The sequence below is a fragment of the Giraffa tippelskirchi genome, chromosome 9 (assembly GCF_054371585.1).
Source record: "Giraffa tippelskirchi isolate mGirTip1 chromosome 9, T2T-mGirTip1v1.2.pri, whole genome shotgun sequence".
NCBI classification, from domain to species: Eukaryota; Metazoa; Chordata; class Mammalia; order Artiodactyla; family Giraffidae; genus Giraffa; species Giraffa tippelskirchi.
Window position 1 is genome coordinate 145,642,723 of NC_137283.1, and position 22,868 is coordinate 145,665,590.

At 39.9% G+C, this 22,868-nt stretch overlaps 1 protein-coding gene and 1 long non-coding RNA gene across 11 annotated transcripts in view; both read left to right on the forward strand.

Annotated features, from left to right (window-relative positions):
- Window positions 1–2,325, forward strand: part of UTRN (utrophin) — a 538,953-nt gene extending 536,628 nt beyond the window's left edge. For 3 of the 6 annotated variants that reach the window (XM_081531053.1, XM_081531057.1, XM_081531058.1), the window contains one exon: window positions 319–2,325. In XM_081531053.1, coding sequence (XP_081387179.1) covers window positions 319–327 — 9 coding nt within the window. In that variant the 3' untranslated portion in view covers window positions 328–2,325. Of the gene's footprint in view, window positions 1–297 lie in introns of all 6 variants that reach the window. The other 3 variants (XM_081531054.1, XM_081531056.1, XM_081531055.1) reach the window with 1 other exon arrangement.
- Window positions 2,326–14,478: 12,153 nt separating this feature from the next.
- The window catches only part of LOC145522042 (uncharacterized), a 233,776-nt gene continuing 225,386 nt past the window's right edge, over window positions 14,479–22,868 (forward strand). For 3 of the 5 annotated variants that reach the window (XR_014065864.1, XR_014065863.1, XR_014065861.1), the window contains exon 1: window positions 14,508–14,602. This is a non-coding gene — a long non-coding RNA (uncharacterized LOC145522042). Of the gene's footprint in view, window positions 14,603–22,868 lie in introns of all 5 variants that reach the window. The other 2 variants (XR_014065862.1, XR_014065866.1) reach the window with 1 other exon arrangement.

Here is a 22,868-nt window from a genome sequence, read left to right on the forward strand (position 1 = left end):
TCCCAGGAAAAAAAAAAAAGACAGATCGTCTCAGTTTGAACTTGATTTCCAGCCTGGACAAGAGAAAAGTCTTCCAGACGTCCTCGATATCAGCTGAGTTGATGAAAAGCAGGCTATGAAACTTTAAGATGAAAGCAAAGGACTTCATTCCAGGAACAAAAGTCACGTGGGAGTAAAGTGTCCCCGTTGAACATAGGAAAAGAGGGCTTGTCTATGCTGAAAGAAGCACTTTTATTTTTTTAAGAGTTGACAGGTCTCTGCTACCTGTAATGCCTTCTGTAAATGTTGTTCTGACAGTGCTATTTTCTCTTCCCACAGGCAATGTGAAGTATTCATCTAGCCAGCCAACATTTCTTGATTTACAGTGTTGCCCTTTTCAGCAAATGCCAATGTCAAGTTCCATTTAATCAGAAGCTCCATGGCTCTTTGAATTATGCTGTTGAGTGCTGACTGTGTGTTCTACTGAAGGAGTAAAACACTGACTATCCAAAGAGGAAAGGATATTTTGTTTTTATAATAATCATATATTATTGTTTTCTTCTTCCCTTTCTATGCAACTGTAAATTAATGAACAGAATGGTATTTGGAAATGGAAATACATTTGTCACTGATTTGTATACTGTATACAGTATTGGGAAAGTGGGTGGGGGGTTTCTAATATGAGACCTTCTTTTTAATAACCATGAAAAAATGCAGAAGAATTAGAAGACAATTTTACATTTTTACATTCCTTCATATTAACCTTGTACAATAACTTCATTTGTTTCTTTGACTCTTTTACCATTATGTTTTGGTTATTTATAATTCATCAGCCACATGACCAAATAGATTTTCTTTATTTGTTTCCATGATTTGGCCAAATTAATAATTTCATATATGTCAATCAAATAAGTTTATGGATTAGGCTACAGCTCGGTGTATACTGTTTAACTTTACTTCACATCATACACTTATTTCTTTAGTGACCACTTGGATAACCACAATAAAAATCCTGTGGGCCTAACAGGCATTTCTGTTGGGATTTTTTTTCCCCTTGCCTTTTATCTCCCTGCTCTATATAAGTAGGTGTTGATTTCTTTATTTATTTCATGTTCCAATCTGTATGACAGAATTATAATAATCTCAAAGATTATTTTACCAAAGGTTGCCCATTTAAGCATTTTTTCATTTTGACACAGAAACAAGACTTGGTCCAACTTTTCCTAGTGCCCAGGTCTTGGTTTTCATCGTGCAGTATACAGCAGACCTGTACCTGTGATACCAAAATACACGGTTGTCTTTAGTTCCTTTGAAGAAAATTTGATGGTTGTTTATGTCTCTAATATATTCAAGCCCCCTATGATTCTTGAAACCCCCAGTTATTTTCCTTCTGAAAGCAGACACAAATTTAATGAATGTCTCGTTTTACTTTTTGAAAGAATAGCCGTTATATTACCCTTCATTTGACCAATGCATTTGGGAACGGTGTTTATCAAAAGCCTGTATCACTGCTTCTATAGAAGAATGAAATTAATGCTTAGATGGTGGAATCCTGGCTTATACTTTTGAGTGCATTCAGTTAGATATTTGGTTCAGCTCCTGATTTAACATTTATTTGGTTCAGTTTAAACATGCCATGTCATTTACCAAATGTAAAGATACCAAAAAAAAAAAGTGAAAATAATGTGTTTTGATTGAAGCATATGTGCTTTAAAACATCAGGACATTTTAACTTTGAGTTCTCTTTAACTGGGATCTTGGCCAGAAGGAGGCTTAAAGTTAGAAATTCCTATTCTTTTAGAATAGGTTGGGTGGGTTGGGGGGCAAGGGTGTCTATTTGCAGTAAAGATATTTTGAGAAGCGAAGAAAATTGTTTTATATAAGAGGAAAGCCATGACCACCTTTCTACCTCAGATCCATCTTCATCCATCGCGTTGGAAATAGCTTTATGCCTCTGCAGTTTGAAAAATCTAGAGCTTCTATCAGATCACATCATACCCAGTAAAAATACCTATTTAAAGAAAAAAAATTCCCTGAACTCTGAACTACAAGTTGTAGATTTGGTGTCTTCCTTGTCCTTACTTTGAAAAGTTATGTATTAATTTTTTTTCTGCCTGTAATTGTGTGCAACATGTTCTCTACCTGCTATTAAGGAAAAGCTACATAAAACACTACATTGTAAGCTTTTACGTACCAGTAAATATAAAGAAATATATTGCAGTAACAACAAGGGGAAATAAGTATGTAGTTCTTTTGAAATATGTGGTAAAGAACTAATCATAGACTATCATCTAATCTGGTTACATGTTGTATTTTTCATCCTGAATAAAAGTAATTTTAACACAAGATGACTTTGATATTCTTCAGTGGTGTTGACTGATAGACTTAGAACTTTGAATGTACGTTTATGAAAATAAAATATAAAGACAGCCTGTATCCTGATAATCTACATGTGTTCCTGCAATTTCTCTCATACACCCTAATACATTCTTTCTTACTCTCACTGTCTCACTTTCTCTGTGTTTCTCTCTTCTCTCTCTTATATATATATATATGTATATATATATATAAAATTCTCAATTTTCTTTACAGATAGAAGGCTAATTGATAAGGAAAAATAATATTGGATGTTAAAAACATGTGTGTGAACCCTATTTAGCTTTTGTTTTAATATCTTAGATGCTATTGGTATTTAGTCAATTACTCTTTCAAATCCACTGTCAGCTTCAAGCTCTTAAATAACGCACTTTTTATATATGCACTGGATTTTACCACTCTAGTAGAAGCTTAATCCATTTCAAAGCTACCCCATGGGAACTAGTGCTGAGAATCATGTTGCTTGCTTCTGAAAGTAAAAGCTATCTATGAAACAGAAAAGTCCCCGTATTTATAGTTTGTTAAAGAAAATTGACCCATTCTAATGAACATACATTTTAAACATCCTGTCTACTTCAAAGTAATATTCACATTAAGCATTCCTAAACAACCAATTGTTGGTTTCCAGCAACCTATTGAGTAGGTAGTTGAAAATAGAGGTGAGTTCAGTTCAGTTCAGTTCAGTCGCTCAGTCATGTCCGACTCTTTGTTGGCAAATTAATGTCTCTGCTTTTTAATACGCTAAGTTGGTCATAACTTTCCTTCCAAGGAGTAAGCGTCTTTTAATTTCATGGCTGCAATTACCATCAGCAGTGATTTTGGAGCCCCAGAAAATAAAGTCAGCCACTGTTTCCACTGTTCGCGCATTCATCTGCCATGAAGTGATGGGACCAGATGCCATGATGTTAGTTTTCTGAATGTTGAGTGTTAAGCCAACTTTTTCACTCTCCTCTTTCACTTTCATCAAGAGGCTCTTTAGTTATTCTTCACTTTCTGCCATGAGGGTGGTGTCATCTGCATATCTGAGGTTATTGATATTTCTTCCAGCAATCTTGATTCCAGCTTGTGCTTCCTCCAGCCCAGCGTTTCTCATGATGTACTCTGAAAATATAGGCTTCCCCAATGGCTCAGCAGTGAAGTATCCACCTGCAATGCAGGTGATGCGGGTTCAATCCCTGGGTGCAGAAGATCCCCTGGAGGAGTGCATGGCAACCCACTCTTCTTGCCGTGGAAATGCCATGGACAGAGGAGCCTGGTGGGCTACAGTCTATGGGGTGGCAAAGAGTCGGACACCATTGAAGTGAGTTGCATGTACATGCACACACATGCACACATATACATATATATTTTTTTAGAAGAATGTCCCATGTACAGAAAAACCTGGTGGGCTACAGTCCATGGGGTCACACGGAGTCAGACACAACTTAGTGACTAAACAACAAACAACAATATATAATTTTTTTTTTGTTTTTAAGAATATAGTTTGCCTTTGCTTATTCCCCCAACCCTGTGCACGACCACCATTCCCCTGTTTCAACTGACCAACTTTTTCAGGGTCGTTTCTTAATTCACTAGTTGAGAATTGAATAGAACTGAACTGAAACCACTAATACCACACCACCTAACACTATAAGTTGTATCCCCAAAATTCATTGACATATGATATCAGCTTGTGTTTTTTGAGGTTAATTAACAAAAGCAAGCCTTTGATGGAGGCCAGGGCCTAATCACAATCACATTACATTCACTACCTGTGGCATTAGTTATTGCTCGCCACAATAATGTGACACAGCAGACATAAAACCTTTATTTAGTTTATGGGCTGTGAGGGTTAGCTGACCTGGACAGGACTACTCTGATTCCATCTGGACTTGCTTACGTATCTGGAGTTGACGCTGTTGAATGATGTGAGATGGCTAGACTGGGATGACTGGGGCTATTGGACTGAGTTCTTGCATCCACTAGCAAGCTAATTAACTGGGTGTCTTATTGTGCAATGACGGAAGTGTTAGAATGTAGATGGGCTTTGCTGAGAACTGGTGCATCATCACTTCTACTGAATTCTGTTGGTCCAAGCAAATTACAAGGCTCAGGATGAGGAAAAGAATCCACTTCTGTTGTGAGAGAAACTGCAGAGCCACAGAACAAAGGGTATAGCTAAGCTGGGGAGGGGCCATCAAATTTCACCTTATAAACTTAGAGGGAGGCAAAGCAGAGGACTTGGGCTAAAATACCGAAGTGTCCCTTTCCTTGGGTATGATGTTAGCTGCCTCAATGAAGTGGGAAGTAAGTAGACTTTTCACAAGGCCTTCTTCTAAAACCCTTGTGGCTCAGCTGGTAAAGAATCCACCTGCAATGTGGGAGACCTGGGTTTGATCCCTGGGTTGGGAAGATACCTGGAGAAGGGAAAGGCTACCCAATCCAGTATCTTGGCCTGGAGAATTCCATGAACTGTATAGTCCAAAGGTCAAGAAGATCAGCCCCTCTGCTCCAGGCTATCAATCTAATTTCAGGGGAAAAGAAAGTAGGAAGACTTAGCAAGTCTCTGCCCCGATTCCTAGGAGAAGCAGAAGACATGATAGAAAAGGATTGGCAGTAAAATTAGAAAAAGAAAAAAGAAAAAAAATCTAGATAAGAAATGGAATAAAAGAGAGATTATTATCAACTGCTCAGAAGGTGTGTTCAAATTAAATTGTTGATTTTTAGCCGGAAAAACACACAATGCATAGGAAGTTCTTCACATTGAACAAATGAGTATGTACGTGTGACATTGTGCCCTGGCAAGCATTTGTTTAGAAATATGCAATTTATTTGAGTTTTGTTTAAGCTTACAAACATGGCACTAATCTTGCATTGTGAAGGCATTCCAATTGGTGACATAGTTTTCACAATTTGGGAATATTTACAGTGTATGCTTGGGTTCAGCTCTTCTTTCACAGATAGCTTATTTTTGGTACTATTTTGAATTTTGTATTTGATTAATTAGGAAAAGTTAATAGATGATTTGCCCGCAGCCTTGCCCTGTTGTCAACCTAGAAAGCACAAATGTTGAATTTGTAATTAAATGAGAAGAGTTCCCAGGCTGCCATGGGATAGAATTACACTTAATACCTGATATTATTTTTTAAGAACCATTTTCAAAAGTATCAAAATACTGATTTTTAAATTTTTACTTCAAGTCTATTTAGATAAAATGATATTATAACACTGTTAGAAAGAATCAAGTCATTCTAACTTAATTCTGACCCAAGTAAGCCTATCAAAATCTAGAATAGTCTTGTTTATATGAGCCGTGTTTACCCCTTAGCAAACAGAGGACAGCTATGTATGCTGCTTGGGATGTGTCTGAGGACATTTTCCAAAGCTCGACCCTTCCCAAACAATCCTCATGTATCCTGTTTTCTACCCACTTCCACCCTCACCATGCAGATTTATATATTGATAATGATGTCCAATATAAGATGCTGCTTCAGTTCTGTTCAGCTGCTCAGTCGTGTCCGACTCTTTGCAACCCGTTTGGACTGCACCACGCCAGGCCTCCCTGTCCCATCACCAACTCCCGGAGTTCACTCAAACTCATGTCCATTGAGTCCGTGATGGCATCCAACCACCTCATCCTCTGTTGTCCCCTTCTCCTCCTGCCTTCAATCTTTCCCAGCACCAGGGTCTTTTCTAAGGAGTCAGCTCTTCGCATCAGGTGGCCAAAGTATTGGAGTTTCAGCTTCAGCATCAGTCCTTCCAATGAATATTCAGGACTGACTTCCTTGAGGATGGACTGGTGTGATCTCCTTGCAGTCCAAGGGACTCTCAAGAGTCTTCCCCAACACCACAGTTCAAAAGCATCAATTCTTTGGCATTCAGCTTTCTTTATAGTCCAACTCTCACATCCATATATGACTATTGGAAAAACCATAGCCTCAACTAGAGGGACCTTTGTTGGCAAAGTAATGCCTCTTCTGAACTGAACTAAACTGAACTAGATTGGTCATAACATTTCTTCCAAGGAGCAAGCATCTTTTAGTTTCATGGTTGTAGTCATCATCTGCAGTGATTTTGGAGCCCAAAAAAAAAAATTCTGACACTGTTTCCACTGTTTCCCCATCTATTTGTCATGAAGTGATGGGACCAGATGCCATGATGTTAGTTTTCTGAATGTTGAGCTTTAAGCCAACTTTTCACTCTCCTCTTTCACGTTCATCAAGAGGCTCTTTAGTTCTTCTTCACTTTCTGCCATAAGGGTGGTGTCATCTGCATATCTGAGGTTATTGATATTTCTCTCAGCAGTCTTGATTCAAGCTTGTGCTTCATCCAGCCCAGCATTTCTCATGATGTACTCTGCGTATAAGTTAAATAAGCACAGTGACGATATACAACCTTGACGTACTCCTTTTCCTATTTGGAACCAGTCTGTTGTTCCATGTCCAGTTCTAACTGTTGCTTCTTGACCTGCATACAGATTTCTCAGGAGGCAGGTCAGGTGGTCTGGTATTCCCATCTCTTTCAGAATTTTCCACAGTTTATTGTGATCCACATAGTCAAAGGCTTTGGCATAGTCAATAAAGCAGAAGCAGATGTTTCTCTGGAACTCTCTTGCTTTTTCGATGATCCAGTGGATGTTGGCAATTTGATCTCTGGTTCCTCTGCCTTTTCTAAAACCAGCTTGAACATCTGGAAGTTCACGGTTCGCATATTGCTGAAGCCTGGCTTGGAGAATTTTGAGCATTACTTTAGTAGTGTGTGAGATGAGTGCAATTGTGCAGTAGTTTGAGCATTCTTTGGCACTGCCTTTCTTTGGGATTGGAATGAAAACTGACCTTTTCCAGTCCTGTGGCCACTGCTGAGTTTTCCAAATTTGCTGGCTTATTGAGTGCAGCACTTTCACAGCATCATCTTTTAAGATTTGAAATAGCTCAACTAGAATTCCATCACCTCCACTAGCTTTGTTCATAGTGAGGCTTCCTAAGAACCACTTGACTTCACATTCCAGGATGTCTGGCTCTAGGTCAGTGATCACACCATCATGATTATCTGGGTCGTGAAGATCTTTTTTGTACAGTTTTTCTGTGTATTCTTGCCACTTCTTCTTAATATCTTCTGCTTCTGTTAGGTCCCTACCATTTCTGTCCTTTATTGAGCCCATCTTTGCATGAAATGTTCCCTTGGTATCTAATTTTCTTGAAAAGATCTCTACTCTTTCCCATTCTATTGTTTCCCTCTATTTCTTTGCACTGATCATTGAGGAAGGCTTTCTTATCTCTCCTTGCTATTCTTTGGAACTCTGCATTCAAATGGATATATCTTTCCTTTTCTCCTTTGCTTTTTGCTTCTCTTCTTTTCACAGATGCTTGTAAGCCCTCCTCAGACAGCCATTTTGCTTGTTTGCATTTCATTTTCTTGGAGATGGTCTTCCTCCCTGTCTCCTGTACAATGCCACAAACCTCCATCCATAGTTCATCAGGCAATCTGTCTTCAGATCTAGTCCCTTAAATCTATTCTCACTTCCACTGTATAATTGTTAGGGATTTGATTTAGGTCATACCTGAATGGTCTAGTGGTTTTTCCCTACTTCCATCAATTTAAGTCTGAATTTGGCAATAAGGAGTCATGATGTGAGCCACAGTCAGCTCCCGGTCTTGTTTTTGCTGACTGTATAGAACTTCTCCACCTTTGGCTGCAAAGAATATAATCAATCTGATTTTGGTGTTGACCATCTGGTGATGTCCATGTGTAGAATCTTCTCTTGTGTTGTTGGAAGAGGATGTTTGCTATGACCAGTGCGTTCTCTTGGCAAAACCCTATTAGCCTTTGCCTTACTTCATTTTGTACTCCAAGGCCAAATTTTCCTGTTAATCCAGGTGGTTCTTGACTTCCTATTTTTGCATTCCAGTCCCCTATACGAGAAGGCAATGGCACCCCACTCCAGTAATCTTGCCTGGAAAATCCCATGGACGGAGGAGCCTGGTAGGCTGCAGTCCATGGGGTCGCTAAGAGTTGGACATGACTGAGTGACTTCACTTTCAGTTTCATGCACTGGAGAAGGAAATGGCAACCCACTCCAGTGTTCTTGCCTGGAGAATCCCAGGGGCGGGGGAGCCTGGTGGGCTGCCGTCTATGGGGTCGCACAGAGTTGGACACGACTGAAGCGACTTAGCAGCAGCAGTAGCAGTCCCCTATAATGAAAAGGACATCTTTTTTGGGTGTTAGTTTAGAAAGTCTTGTAGGTCTTCATAGAACTGTCCAGCTTCAGCTTCTTCAGCATTACTGGTCGGGGCATAGACTTGGATTACCGTGATACTGAATGGTTTGCCTTGGAAATGAACAAATCATTCTGTCGTTTTTGAGACTGCATCCAAGTACTGCACTTCAGACTCTTTTGTTGACTATGATGGCTACTCCATTTCTTCTAAGGGATTCTTGCCCACAGTAGTAGATATAATGGTCATCTGAGTTAAATTCACCCATTCCAGTCTATTTTAGTTTGCTGATTCCTAAAATGTTAGTGTTCACTCTCGCCATGTCCTGTTTGACCACTTCCAACTTGCCCTGATTCATGGACCTAACATTCCAAGTTCGTATGCAATATTGCTCTTTACAACATTGGACCTTGCTTCCATCACCAGTCACATCCACAGCTGGGTGTTGTTTTTGCTTTGGCTCCATCTCTTCATTCTTTCTGGAGTTGTTTCTCCACTGATCTCCAGTAGCATATTCGGCACCTAACAACCTGGCGAGTTCATCTTTCAGTGTCCTATCTTTTTACCTTTTCATACTGTTCATGTTCTAATCACATGGACCACAGCCTTGTCTAACTCAATGAAACTATGAGCCATGCCGTGTAGGGCCACCCAAGACAGACAGATTCCCTGGAGAAGGGCATGGCAACCCACTTCAGTATTCTGGCCTGGAGAATCCCCATGGACAGAGGAGCCTGGCGGGCTACAGTCCATGGGGTTGCAGAGTCGGACACAACTGAGTGACTCAGCACAGCACAGCACAGCACATACGAACTTGTAGCGCATTCTCGAGCCCCACAAGTTGTGTGTCCAAATATAGGGCTACATCTCATGAAAAAATGTGTGGAATTAACAGCTTCCTATGGAACCATATCACAGTAATTTCACTGTGATGTTTCAATGTGCTTGTTGGTGACGTTAGTAGTCCAAAGACAATGATTACCAAAATGCAATGCATGTAGCAGTATTTCCCCAATAAAGGGATTCTCTGGCCAAATACTTTTGAGAAACAATGCATGCTCTAAGGCACTTTGGAGATTCACAATGCACATGAACATAAAAGCTTTGAGAAATCCTTAAAGGAACCTGTTTAACTGTGTATCACTCTACATTTCTAAAGCTTTAAGCAACAGAATCCTTTTTCTGCTAACCTGTAAATTTTCTGCAGTGTATACTTTGGATGCTGAATTAATGTCATAGGTCTTAATCTTGCAAATATACATAGGTGGTGAGCCCATGAAATCTAGAAAAGTGACAAAAGTAAAACAATTATCACTTTTAATTTAGGATTTTAAAATGGAAAGTAATCTTGCATGACAACCAATATATTCCTTTTGTTAACAAGATATGCTAAAGCTTGGGTAGGAAACAAGATGGTTTGTTTCTGTTCTCAGTTCAGGAAACATTTATATTTCTAGAGAAAAATAATTTCTATTTCTAAAATCCATGTCTTCCTAGACAAGCCATGCATAGCAGGTATTACTAAACCAGGCATGTATTATAAAAATCACAGGATCTAGGAGTGGCTGGAGTATCCAAAATGTGTGTCCTAAAATCACTTTCTAAAACATTTCTTTGCTTAACTAATTGGAATTTCTTGTGTCTGCTAAAAATGACCCAAACATTATTCAATCACAATATGATTACTGGGATTTCCCTGGCGGTCCAGTGGTTAAGAGCTTGTACTTCCAAGGCAAGGGACACAGGTTTGATCCCTGGTCAGGGAACTAAGATCCCACAGGCCTTGCAGCCAAAAAGCAAAAAAAAAAAAAAGATTGCCATGTTAAGTGGAACTGTAAATAGCATATAGTTTCTCTCTTCCAAAAACCCCTTTCTTTTGCAATCTGGCTCTTTTGCATGCAGGTAAAAACTCAGTCATATTTTCCTCCAGATCTATTCATATTTTTAAAATAGCAAAACAATGTTCTAGATTGTCACAGTCTGTTTGAATTATTTTCTAAATCTATTCCTTTTGTGTTTGGAGAAAATATATACAGATTATTAAATTCATTTCCCACATACTATTGGTAACAAACAAAGGAGTTGAAGACAGGAATTTTTGGAAATGAGCACTGTGAATGTAACGGATCCTCTCAAGATTAGCTATCAAATGTCAGTGCTCTTAGGTTTTAACTCCCATAGATAACTTATTTAAGTGGAGTTCCTGACTCAGAACAGTTTAGAACCAAACCCATAAACAAAAGGGACTGGAATTTATGCCACTACAATTGGCCTAGCAACAAAAAGTAATTAGTTAATTAATTTAACCTAAGCCAGGATTTAAAAGGATAAACACAATTGACACAGAGTTTTGAGATTCTTGTGTCATCATCCTCAGAATCACCCAGAGTCTGATTAGGCCTTTCCCAGACCTAGTGAGTGAGGGTCCATAGGCCGTGCTTAGGAATCTCTGTTATTCTAGTATACTCGTTCTCCAGACCCTAAATAAACTGTTGATAAGAGAAAGTTGAGTTTATTGGTGAAAGTGTTAAGAAAAAACACTATTTGATGGATGTTTTTGTAACATGTCAGAGGGGAAAGGGTTTGATTAGGATTGCAGACAGGGGATATAATAGTTTATGATTGAAAGGCACAGGAAGATGAAGGTTTAGAAGCAAAAGTTTAGAAGAATTTGGAAAAATAAAGTGGTCTGATGCTATCTGTCGGAAAAAGAACTGAACAGTCTGATGTTCATATACAATTTTTCTTCAGGAAGTTTCTGGAACAATGAAGCTATAATAAAGCCATGATAAAGACAGAGGAATACCAAAGCTATATCAATGAAGAAAATAGAATTCTAAACTCATGACATTGTAGACAGAGTTGAGTGGGTGTAGATGCTCTCAATTCTCAGCTTCTTTAGCATGAGCTAAAGCTTAGATCATTAATATCTGGAAGCGTGATCAAGTCACAATTTCAGGGCAATTTGGTACAATTAAGTGTCATATTTCTGGGGTGACTGCTTCAACTGCCCTAAGCTCAGGTTTTCCTGTTCTTTTTGTTGGAGAGTCATTTGTTGGGTCATTAAATGGGAGAGCAGCTACACACATAGTATGCAAAACTCTGGGGATCACAGATCTGAACACTGCAACACAAACAGCGAGTAAAGGTTAATGACCAGAATCTGCATTCCGCTTCTCAAGAGCCACAATCTAAACCAAGAGAATAAATACAATCCCCCATCTGAAGAGCCTGCAGAATTAACTATGGGGTTATCAGCAAAAATCTTCAAATTCATAACTTGTTTGCTTCCTGGATCTCAGTAATATTTTAGATACCAGAGAGGTCTAGAGAGATGTAATTACAACAACCTTCTTCTAAAATAGCACCTGTTCCCTTTAGAGAGCCATATTACATGGCAGCTATATTCTAAACCACATATTTTCCTGTTTCAGTGTTCAGATGTGCTCAGTTGCTTCAATTGTGTCTGAGTCTTTGTGAACCCATGGACTGTAGCCTTCCAGGCTTCTATGTCCATGGGATTTTCCCGGCAGGAATACTGTAGTTGGTTGCCATGCCTCCTCCAGGGGACCTTCCCAACTCAGGGATCGAACCCGCATCTCCTGCAGGCAGGCAGATTCTTTGCTGCTGAGCCACTGGGGAAACCCCCAGTTTTAAGATATGTCCTGTCAACAGTGAAAACTAAATCTTGATTTTTTAAGCTAGTTTCTAGCCTATTGAAGAGCCTAGATAGTTTGCAGAGGTTAAGTGAAAGTCACTCAGTCATGTCTGACTCTCTGAAACTCCATGGACTATACAGTCCTTGAAATTCTCCAAGCCAGAATACTGCAGTGGGTAGCCCTTCCCTTCTCCAGGAGATCTTCCCAACCCAGGGGTCAAACCCATGTCTCTCCCACTGCAGGCAGATCCTTACCAGCTGAGCCACAAGGGAAGCCCAAGAATACTGGAGTGAGTAGCCTATCCCTTCTCCAGCGGATCTTTCCACCCAGGAATCGAACCAGGGTCTCCTGCATTGCAAATGGATTCTTTACCAACAGGGAAGCCCAAGTGTCTCTTAAAGGTGATAGTAAAAGAGTAGCAGGAGTCAAAGCATTATAATGACGCATAGAGATATGTGAGAAAGAAAAGAATAGGATTTCCTAGAAAGTAAGTCTAATTGCAGAGAGGCATTGTTTATTTTCAATGAGCAATAAAGAATGTGCAGTGTGAGGAATTGTCAAGTTTAAATGAGACCCTAAAAAACAAGTTAATAGAGCCTTCATTAATTTGGCTGCTGTGGCTTATGCCCTTAATAAGATGAATAGACTTTTGCCACTGGGTCAAGAAAGAAACTAGTAAGCTATCACCCTTTAAATGATTCACAAAAGTTGAGTCAGAATACTCAGGACTTATTCAAATCTCTCATATTATAATATGTACAATTAGACAAGTACATGATAATTAGAGTGAGAGGTTTTTCAAGTTAGTTTTAATTCATGAAAGGAGTGTTTGTGCTTAGATTTTCGAAAAGGTTGATTCAGAAGATTTGATTGAGTCCTACAGTGATGTAGAGACTTCAAAAAGCTGGGAACTGTAGCAGCTAGTGAGATCTAGGAATTCTCTTAACTGTCTCTCAGTTGATGACCTGGTGAAGTTTTGAAAAACCAAATCTGTTAAGAGAAAGAAATGTACTTCACAGGATAAGTCATGTTCTGTCACCTAGATAAAACTTAGTTTGTATTTCTTTGACAAAATTGTATATTTGAGACCCCTGTGCCCTTTCTGAGCTAAAATAGTAAGCAGGCAGATGGAATCAATCTTAGAGTTCACTTCATTTTAAGAATACAACAAAAGGTCATCCACATATTAGATAAGAATAGAATCACAAAGAAATTTGGATCCTTGAGGTTGTGGTTGAAGATCTACGAAGAGAAGGAGGATGGATCAATAACACTTTTGGCCACAGTAGTCAAGGTAGACTGTTGATTTTTCCAGGAGAAGGCAAACAAGTATTGATAATTTTGACCTAAAGGATCACTAAAACAAGAAGAACACAGACTTATTATTGTAGAATTTTAGCCTCAGGAGCCACCAAAAAGAAAACAATATTTGAGTTTGGTACTACAGGGAAGCAGGGAATAAATTGTCCTCATGTCCTGGACAAGTACATAACATTGTCAATGGGTAATCCTGCAAGTACTGGTTCTAGGAACCCTGTGGATACCAAAATTCACACTCAAGTTTCTTATACAAAATAGTATAGTACTTGCAAATAACCGACACATATTCACTTTAAATCATCTTTGAAAGTGAAAGTCTTGTCCGTCTCTTTGCGACCCCATGGACTGTAGCCTACCAGGCTCCTTTGTCCACGGAATTTTCCAGGCAAGAGTACTGGAGTGGGTTGCCATTTCCTTCTCCAGAGGATCTTCCTGACCCAGGGATTGAACCCAGGTACAATAGCCAATGCAATGCAAATGATGTATAAATAGTTGCCAGCAACTGAAAAATTCAAGTTTTGGGTTTTGGAACTTTATGAACTTTTGTTTTCCCAAATATTTTTGACCCATCTTAGGTGGAACCGACGGAGAGGGCAATGGCACCCCACTCCAGTACTCTCGCCTGGAAAAATCCCACGGACGGAGGAGCCTGGTAGGCTGCAGTCCATGGGGTCGCGAAGAGTCAGACATGATGGAGCGACTTCACTTTCACTTTTCACTTTCATGCACTGGAGAAGGAACTGGCAACCCACTCCAGTGTTCTTGCCTGGAGAATCCCAGGGACGGCGGAGCTTGGTGGGCTGCCGTCTATGGGGTCGCACAGAGTTGGACACGACTGAAGTGATTTAGCAGCAGCAGCAGCAGGTGGAACCAAACTAGGCGGAACTCACGCTAGGAGGAGCCCCGTTAGGTGGAACCCACGCTAGGCGGAACCCAGGCTAAGCGGAACCAAGCTCAGCAGATCCCGGGCTAGGGGGAAACCCAGGCTCGACGGAATCGGGCTAGGCCGGATGCGTATTGAGTCCTGTGGTTTATTAACGGGAATCTTACCAGTGTTACAGGAAATGTGACAAGGTATGATGAGTCCTTTTCTATTTTGTCTGTTGATTGTAGTCTGTTTTTAACTCTGGCTAAGAGGCTGTTTTGAAACTTTGAGTTGTCACTTTGGTGGGGCAGTCTTAACCTGGAGGGGTCCAGCCCCACTAACACATCCTAGAATATGTTGCCCACGAGAAGTCTGGTACCTCGAGATTTGCCGGTGAGCTTGGGTTAGATATACTGATATTGGCAGGTCACTGTCCAAATTAGCTCTGCCTTTGTAATGAATAGGAGGCCCTCGGAGACTTCAAGAAAGGAACTAGGAGCATGTTTTGTTTGGCAATTCAGTTTGCACAGTAAACCACCGCATGTCAGTGAGTAGGTGTGTGTGATCACTAAGGTGGAAAACAAGTTGCTTGGTTAAAGATCCGAGGGTGATGGTTATGGCTGGAACATGGGGAGTGCCAGGGTTGTTAGGGACACCCACTATTGAGTATTCTAATAGTTCCGTGCTTTGTTTGAATGTATTCTAAAAGTTCATTCCTCAATGAGGTTTTTAACAGTGGTAGGATTTCAGGTGGATATTGCAGCACCTGTATCAATAAAAATTTTGCAGGGCTTTCCTTTAATACTTAGAGAAGTGTCTCCTTGTAAGTTTAAAAGTGAAACAGGACATTGGGTTCCCCCTTGGAGCACTTTTACTGATTTTTCACTTCATTTTGTCACTGTAGTTTCTGGGCTAATACAAGGTAATTTTTTTCCAATGCAGTTCTGCTTACAGTAACTACTCAAGGCTTCATCAGTAGATGGCCTTTTCCCATACAGAATGACTGATTTCCCATATAGGATCCCATATAGATGGAAGTATCTGGCTGGTTTTTTTTGTTTTTGTTTTCTGTAAAGCATAAATTTACCTTGAGTCTTACTCTATTTTTGTTCTAAGCCTTTTTCAAAATAGTATTTAAGGCCTGGTAAAAGGCTATTTCCCAATCTAGTTTTTGCTTTCATATGAAATCCTCTATTTGTAGCTTAAGACTATTGATAAAAAGCAAGAAGAAAGCTAGGGTCCCATTTGCCTCAGGATCTACTCCTAAATTTTGCCTAAATAGTAAAGAGCTTGTCCTTGAAATATCAAATAAACTTATCCTTGCTTTGCTACAAGACTATATCGTAGTCCAATCTATTTTTGTAGAAAAGTCTTTGGGGATAGTCACCAAAAGACTGTGCTCAACATTTCAAGCTTTTCTAAGCCTCTCTAGATCCCTTTTTAATTAGAGCTTGATTCAGTTACCCTTGAGATCTTCTCATTCTGCCTTATTCTTCTAATTTTCTGCATCTGAATTTCCACTAATGTATTAATTAGTTGGTATAAACCTGGAAGCCCTGGATTATTGGTTCCTAAAGTTATTCTACATTCCTCTGCAAATTTCTTTCTATCTTGTATAGACTTTGGAAACTATTTGACAGTGGCTTTCAACTCATAGTGAGACCTCAGCTTAAAGCCAACCATAGGAGATTTTTTCCTGTTCTGAGGGTAGTATAAAGAGTTAATTGAGGTTCAACGGTTTCTGGCCAACCAGGAGTGAAAGAGAGAGTGCCAGAGAGAGAGCTAGAGCAAAGAGAAATGAAGGTATGTAGTCTGGTGGAAAAGAATGATATGATAAAGACTAATAGGTTTATTTTGTAATTTGAGGGACTCAAAAGGGGAGACTGCTTTATATTTTTCACACTATGCTTTGGAGAATTTTTTTTTAAGGAAGCAACTTCGGATCTGAATTTCTTTTAGCCACTTCCCTACACTAATCAAAATTTTAAAAATTGGATATTTAAAATTTTGTTCCCCTTTTGGATGTAAGGTCACTCTCAAATGAACACTTTTGGTTACATCAGAAAGTTCCCCTGGAATGACTACTGTAATTCCAAATTATCCTTGGTGAATTATGTCATTTAGACAGTTAAGCTCATGAGTTGCAGTTGTAGTGTTAAAAATATGAGAATTAGACATCTGGCTCAGAGGGAATGCAGATGTATATATGGATGGAGATAAACCCACAGGAGTCTGGGAGTGGTTAGTCAGAGAGGGTGGTTTGTACAGCTCATGACTCATCCTCCAGCCTAATTGCTTGACCATATCTGATTAATCTCAGAGGTTGGAAAAGCTTGGAGAAATCTTTCCCAACCTGGACTCCTGTGGACAAAACAAATCAAGACTTAGGGAAGTCCTCTTAGATTTGGTTAGGGACCAGGACAGGTAAGAAACTAGGGAACTTCTCAGTTTCCTAGGGCCAGTTTGATAAAGGGACATATTGGGACCTCTGTTCATTTTCACATATGAGCAGACAATAAAGAATTCCTAAAATGGGTTCCTTTTTCCTAGAAGTTAATCTCAGCATTTTGGAAACTCACCACCAAAGTTTTTTGATTGAGTAATTTTGGGATGGGGCAGGATTAAGAATGTGCATTTCTAACAAGTTTCCCTGGTGGGATGTCAAGGGGACTCAGAGTAGCAAAGTCCTAGTCAAGGGTCTTGGCTTACTGCAGTAAGGAGAGCTACATTGGATGTTGGTAGGAATTGCAAGATTGTCAGATCCTGGCTCCTGGAAAAAACCCAAAACATTAAAATAACCTCTTGACAAGACAAAGCTGAGAGTTTGTTTTTTTTTTTTTTACCATGGAGAAAGAGAGCACTGCTTAATAGAGTCTTGGATGGGGATGTATATGAGCTTTTGGAGCCTGGTTTAAGGTAGATGTTTTAGTACAGGTATTTGATTAGGATTGGATAAGTATCATAATAGAATAGTTTAGGATTTTAGTTTAGATGAAATCTAAATAGATCCAAGAAGGAAAGGATTTTAAGGCAAAGGTTTTAAAGAGCTGTGATGAGTAAACAGATGTTTGATGCTATTTATTGAAGAGTTGAACAGTGTGATCTTCATTTAAATGATGTTTTGGGAAGTTCTTGGAATAAGCAATGAAGTTATTTGCAACTTTTATCTTCCTGGGCAAGAGATTCTTGGAATAGTAAAAGCATGTTGACAAAGATAGTGAAATGCTAAAGTTAATGTTAGTGAAGATGGCCTAATGGTAAAAATTGCATTAACAGAAGCAGTAAGCTGTGTGGGCATAGATTTTGTAGCTATATTTTCATACTTCTCAGAGCATTGCATATATGAAAAATGTCAATACCCCAATTGCATGTGCAGTTGTCATAGTATTGATAAAAATGGCCTGCAAACTTAGCAATATTAAAATCAGCCAGTGAGCATACAGTTAATAGGTTTTAAATAACATATTTTCATTCTATCTTCATCTTACATAACAAACATTTATTCAAATTATGCTGTGATTTTTGTACTTTGAGTCCAAGAAAGCCTCATGTTAAAGGAAAAAAACAGAATAGGTAATTTATTTTGCCAGGGATGCGAGGTGGGGTGGGTGTGGGAAGGATAGTTTTATTTTGCCAAATCAAACTAAAAACAATGTACAAATGTTTGACTTACTTTTAAATATAAATAAAATTTAGTGAAGGAGATGGGATATTTAAGAAAAATCCCAGTAAACTTTAGTCAAATGAGAAAATGGTTGTCAAATTTATGGGAAAGAAAAGAGCTATTATTGATAAAGTGGACTCTTTAGACCAATGTTGTTTTGTCCAGTCATTAAGTCGTGTCTGACTCTTTAATAATTGCTCTTTGCTATTCCCCAGTAGCATGTTAAACACCTGCTCACCTGGGGGGCTCACCTGATGTTATATCTTTTTGCCTTGCCATACTATTCATGGGGTTCTCCTGACAAGAATATTGCAGATGCCATGTCCTCCTGCAGTGGACCACGTTTAGTCAGAACTCTTCACTTTGACCCGTCCGTCTTGGATGGCCCAGCAGGGCATGGCTCATAGCTTCATTGAGTTACGCAAGCCCTTTTGTCATGACAAGGCAGTGATCCATGAAGGAGTTAGACCAGTATTAGATGATCTTTCTAAGCAGTATAATCAATAAATTTAGGTTTACTTACAGATAGTGGTTCTTAAAGTGTTTTCCCTGGACCACCAGCATCGCTGTCACTGGGAGCTTGTTAGAACACAAATTCTTGGGCCCCACCTCAGACTCAGTGACTCGAAACTCTGGGATTAGGCCTGGAAATCTAGTTTCAATGAGCCCTAGAGATGATTCTGATACTGGTTCAAGTTTGACAGCCTCTACTGTAGCACACAGTCAAATTGTGCTGACGCATAGATTGCCGTGTTTCTTCTGAATGTTTTGAGCCCCAAATATTACTTTGAAACTTCTTTAGTAAAATCAATTGAGGTTCAGAGAGCTATATTAACAAATTTTAGCAAATATAGTAGTATTAACAAATTGTATTTTTAGAGATCTGTGAGGGCCCATAGAGTTAGAAAGCAATTGTTTTGTGTGTGCTATGTCACTTTAGTTGTGTCCCACTCTTTACGACCCTATGGACTGTAGCCCTCCAGGTTCCTTTGTCCATGGGATTCTCTAGGCAAGAATACTAGAATGGGTTGCCGGTTCCTTCTCCAGGGGATCTTCCCTACTCAGGGATTGAACCTGCGTCTCCTATATCTCCTGCATTGGCAGGCAGATTCTTTACCACTAGCACCACCTGGGAAGCCACAGAATTAGAAAGCAATTGTTTTAACTTTATTAAAAAGTTAAAATCATGACTCTCATACAAATATAAAATGAACACATATCAATAATTTATATAGCTCACTAAATCAACAAGAAAACCAAAGATATTAAAACCATGCTGCTGAGTATTTCAAACTGAAGCAAAAGCAACAAGGTTAAGACTAGGGATTTGCAGTTGAAAAATAATGCGGGTACTCAAATTTTTTGAAGGAAAAAGTATAGAAAATGAAAGAGTGGATATCCAGTACGTTTAAAGAACTTATAGGTCAAGAAAGATGTGAAAATTGATTAGGAGATCATTAGAAATTTTGAGTCCATTTTTAGTAGGGTATTGGAGGTATATGTAGATCATAGGGGGATAATTGAATAAGGGGGCCTGGGAAATAATCTGTATTCACTCATTTAAGAAGTGTAACTGTAAAAGGGAATGAGGAATATAATATGAAGCATTGAGTAGCAGTGGAGACATATAATTTTAAGATGGGATCTCCATTTCAGAGGATTTTGGTTTGCCAGGGCAAAATGTCAAGATAAGGGAGCAGGCGCTAAACACACCAAGAGAGACCACATCTGTAATTTTAGTGTATTCTTTTTCAGTTCATTTACATAATCCCCAGGAAGAATATGAATTTAAGAAAGTTCTATATCTGCTTATTTTTCAGTAAACAAGCATCTCTGAAAGTTCACTTTGGGGACTTCGATCTTCTCTTTAGTAGAGTAAACCTGTATCCATTCTATGAGTAATAGTCTGTCTCTGAGTCTCTCTCACACGCACAGTCAAAATTCAGAGGCAAAGGGGATCTAATTCTCTGACTGAAAAACAAACAAAAAACCCCTCCACTTAGAAATTATAATGCTCATTTGTCTATAATCATCCCAATCTGGTCTCCATTTACCATTAAGCCTTATGGAAAACAGGAGGGAAAAAATGATGTTTTCTAATCCTGAGAAAGTGATTTTGCTTTAAATATAAGAAGTTTTTCTGTTTCCAACAAGGAACACTTTGTGATCCTTTGAACAGGAAACTTGCCTATTTATCCATTTTAAAAATAGTAAGACACCACTGAGCGGTGCAATAGAGACCATTTCTCGGTTGGAGGTCGCAGTTTTCTCTGTGATTAACAAGAACTAGGTGTTTTCTTCAGGGATCATGGTAATTCCTTTCACAGCATAATTTCTGAAAAAGCCAAGAAAGAACATGTGCTGTTTCTGTTGAACTCTCGCAAATGTGTTTAAAATGCCTTCATGTGTATATATACGATTTCCCCAGTGAAAAATGTGTCCCTGAATCTGGTTACTTGTTAAATGCTTCTAGGTATTGGGAAAGAAAGTGAAAGTGAAAGTCGCTCAGTCATGTCCGACTCTTTGTGACCCCATGGGCGATACACTCCATGGAATTCTCCAGGCCAGAATACTGGAGTGGGTAGCCTTTCCCTTCTCCAGGGGGATCTTCCCAACGCAGGGATCAAACCAAAGTCTCCCACATTGCAGGCAGATTCTTTACCAGCTGAGCCACAAGGGAAGCCCAGGTATTGGGAAGATGCATTTAATTGCCTCTAGGTTCCTGAATCCATTCTTCCCTGGCGCTTTACCAGAAATTGAAATATCTTTCCTTTATTGAGCACTTTCAATGTTGTTAGACACTTGTGCTAAATTTGGTACACACATTGCTCCAGTCCTCATAACACCCTGAAGATGGGTAATTTGTTGCCTTCTTACAGACAAGAGAGCCCGTTCAGCAGGGTGGCTTCCTTGACAGGTAACAAGAAGGCCTGGGCTTTGAACCTAGATATGCCCTACTCCAAAAGTGTGTTCTTACCTCAAAAAGCAGCCACTTAAAAGAGCAAGAGTGCCACACATAATTCAACATCAGTCAGTTTAAAACTCTAGTGAGGCAACGACACCTTGAAATAAAGTTTGGGAATGACAGCTTTTTCTGTAGAACTCCAGATTTTCCTTCATGTGTATCACAAGGTGATAGGTTAGATAACCCAGGTCGGTGTTGTCCCCAGCGCCTTCACATCAGAGACATTCTGGGCATTGAGCCTCTAGTTCGTGTCACCGTATTGACCTGCTTGGTGTCAGATCCCTCTCCTGTTTATCTATCTGGTTATCCCCTTTCACCACCACTGTCCACCTCCCTTTCTACTCCCCCTACCACTGAGGCAAGGACTGAGAACTCCAGTCCCAGCTCCGCTCGTTTCTTGGCAGTGACTGAGGCAGTGCAAATGGGCACAGGGTGGAGATCGAGGGCACCCTGAGCAAGCTATCAAGAATCGGGAGAAACCACGTGCAGGTTCCAGGTTCCTACAGCCCTTAAAATTCACTATTTGAGTCAGACTGACCTACGTGACCCCGGTGGACATTGAAACCACATACATACAAGGAGAACGCCATGTTGCCATGAATTTTTTGAGCACTTGGATGGAATTTGGAGGAATGTGTCTACCAAAATGGATGGATGTGAAAGTTGGACTCACATTTCATGTATGGATGTGAGAGCTGGACTATAAGGAAAGCTGAGCACTGAAGAATTGATACTTTGGAATTGTGGTGTTGGAGAAGACTCTTGAGAGTCCCTTGGACTGCAAGGAGATCCAACCAGTCCATCCTCAAGGAAATCAGTCCTGAATATTCATTGGAAAGATTGATGCTGAAGCTGAAGCTCCAGTACTTTGGCCACCTGATGTGAAGAACTGACTCATTGAGAAAGACCATGATGCTGGGAAAGATTGAAGGCAGGAGGAGAAGGGGATGACAGAGGATGAGATGCTTGGATGGCATCACTGACTCGATGGACATGAATTTGAACAAGCTCCGGGAGTTGGTGATGGACAGGGAAGCCTAGTGTGCTGCAATCCATGGGGTCGCAGAGAGTCGGACACGACTGAGTGACTGAACTGAACTGTCTACCAAAATATCTCCACTGCAGCCCCCTCAGACTCATGCTTCCATTCCACTCATGCTTTCTTTCCCAGGAAGAGGCAGAATGAGAAACAAGAACCATGTCAGGCTGCAGAGAGGGAAAGTAAGACAGTCGCAGTGATGCAGGCAGCCTGAGTTGCAGGAGGCAGCTGTAGAGCTAGGCTGAGGTGACCGTCAGCTGGTAAGTCACACTCTCGAAGCCCTAACTGGTTATTCAGTGGCGTGCAACTGATTTCTTAATTCTGCCCCATGGCCGTGGTGAGTGTGTAATCAAGCAACATTGCCAGACACTTGGGGAGCCAACTGGCCAGAAGCGTGTATCTAAGATGGCCATCATTTTCCTGAATAGTTCTACAGAACTTCCCTTCATTTCTTTGCTATTAGCAATTTTTCTGAGGCTTGAGCTCAGCTTCTTCCTCTATATAATATGGCACACATTTAAATTGGTTCCATCATTTTACACTTTGGGAAAATAGAATTAGAAAGGAATGAGAGGGCGTCAGACTGACAGTTTTGCACTAAGCTACCAACAAGGATAGACTCCCTATCTCTGACTCCTGACAGATAAGGGGTTGATTTCATTTTTCATCCACCATCTTGGTAGATGGTACTGACCAGGTTTTAACCCATAACAGGAAGACAGAGTGGCAAGTAGTGTCTCTGTTCAGGTGCCGCTCCTTTGCCCCTGAGGCCCTCTCTACAAGCAAAAGAGTAGTTCTGACCTATTT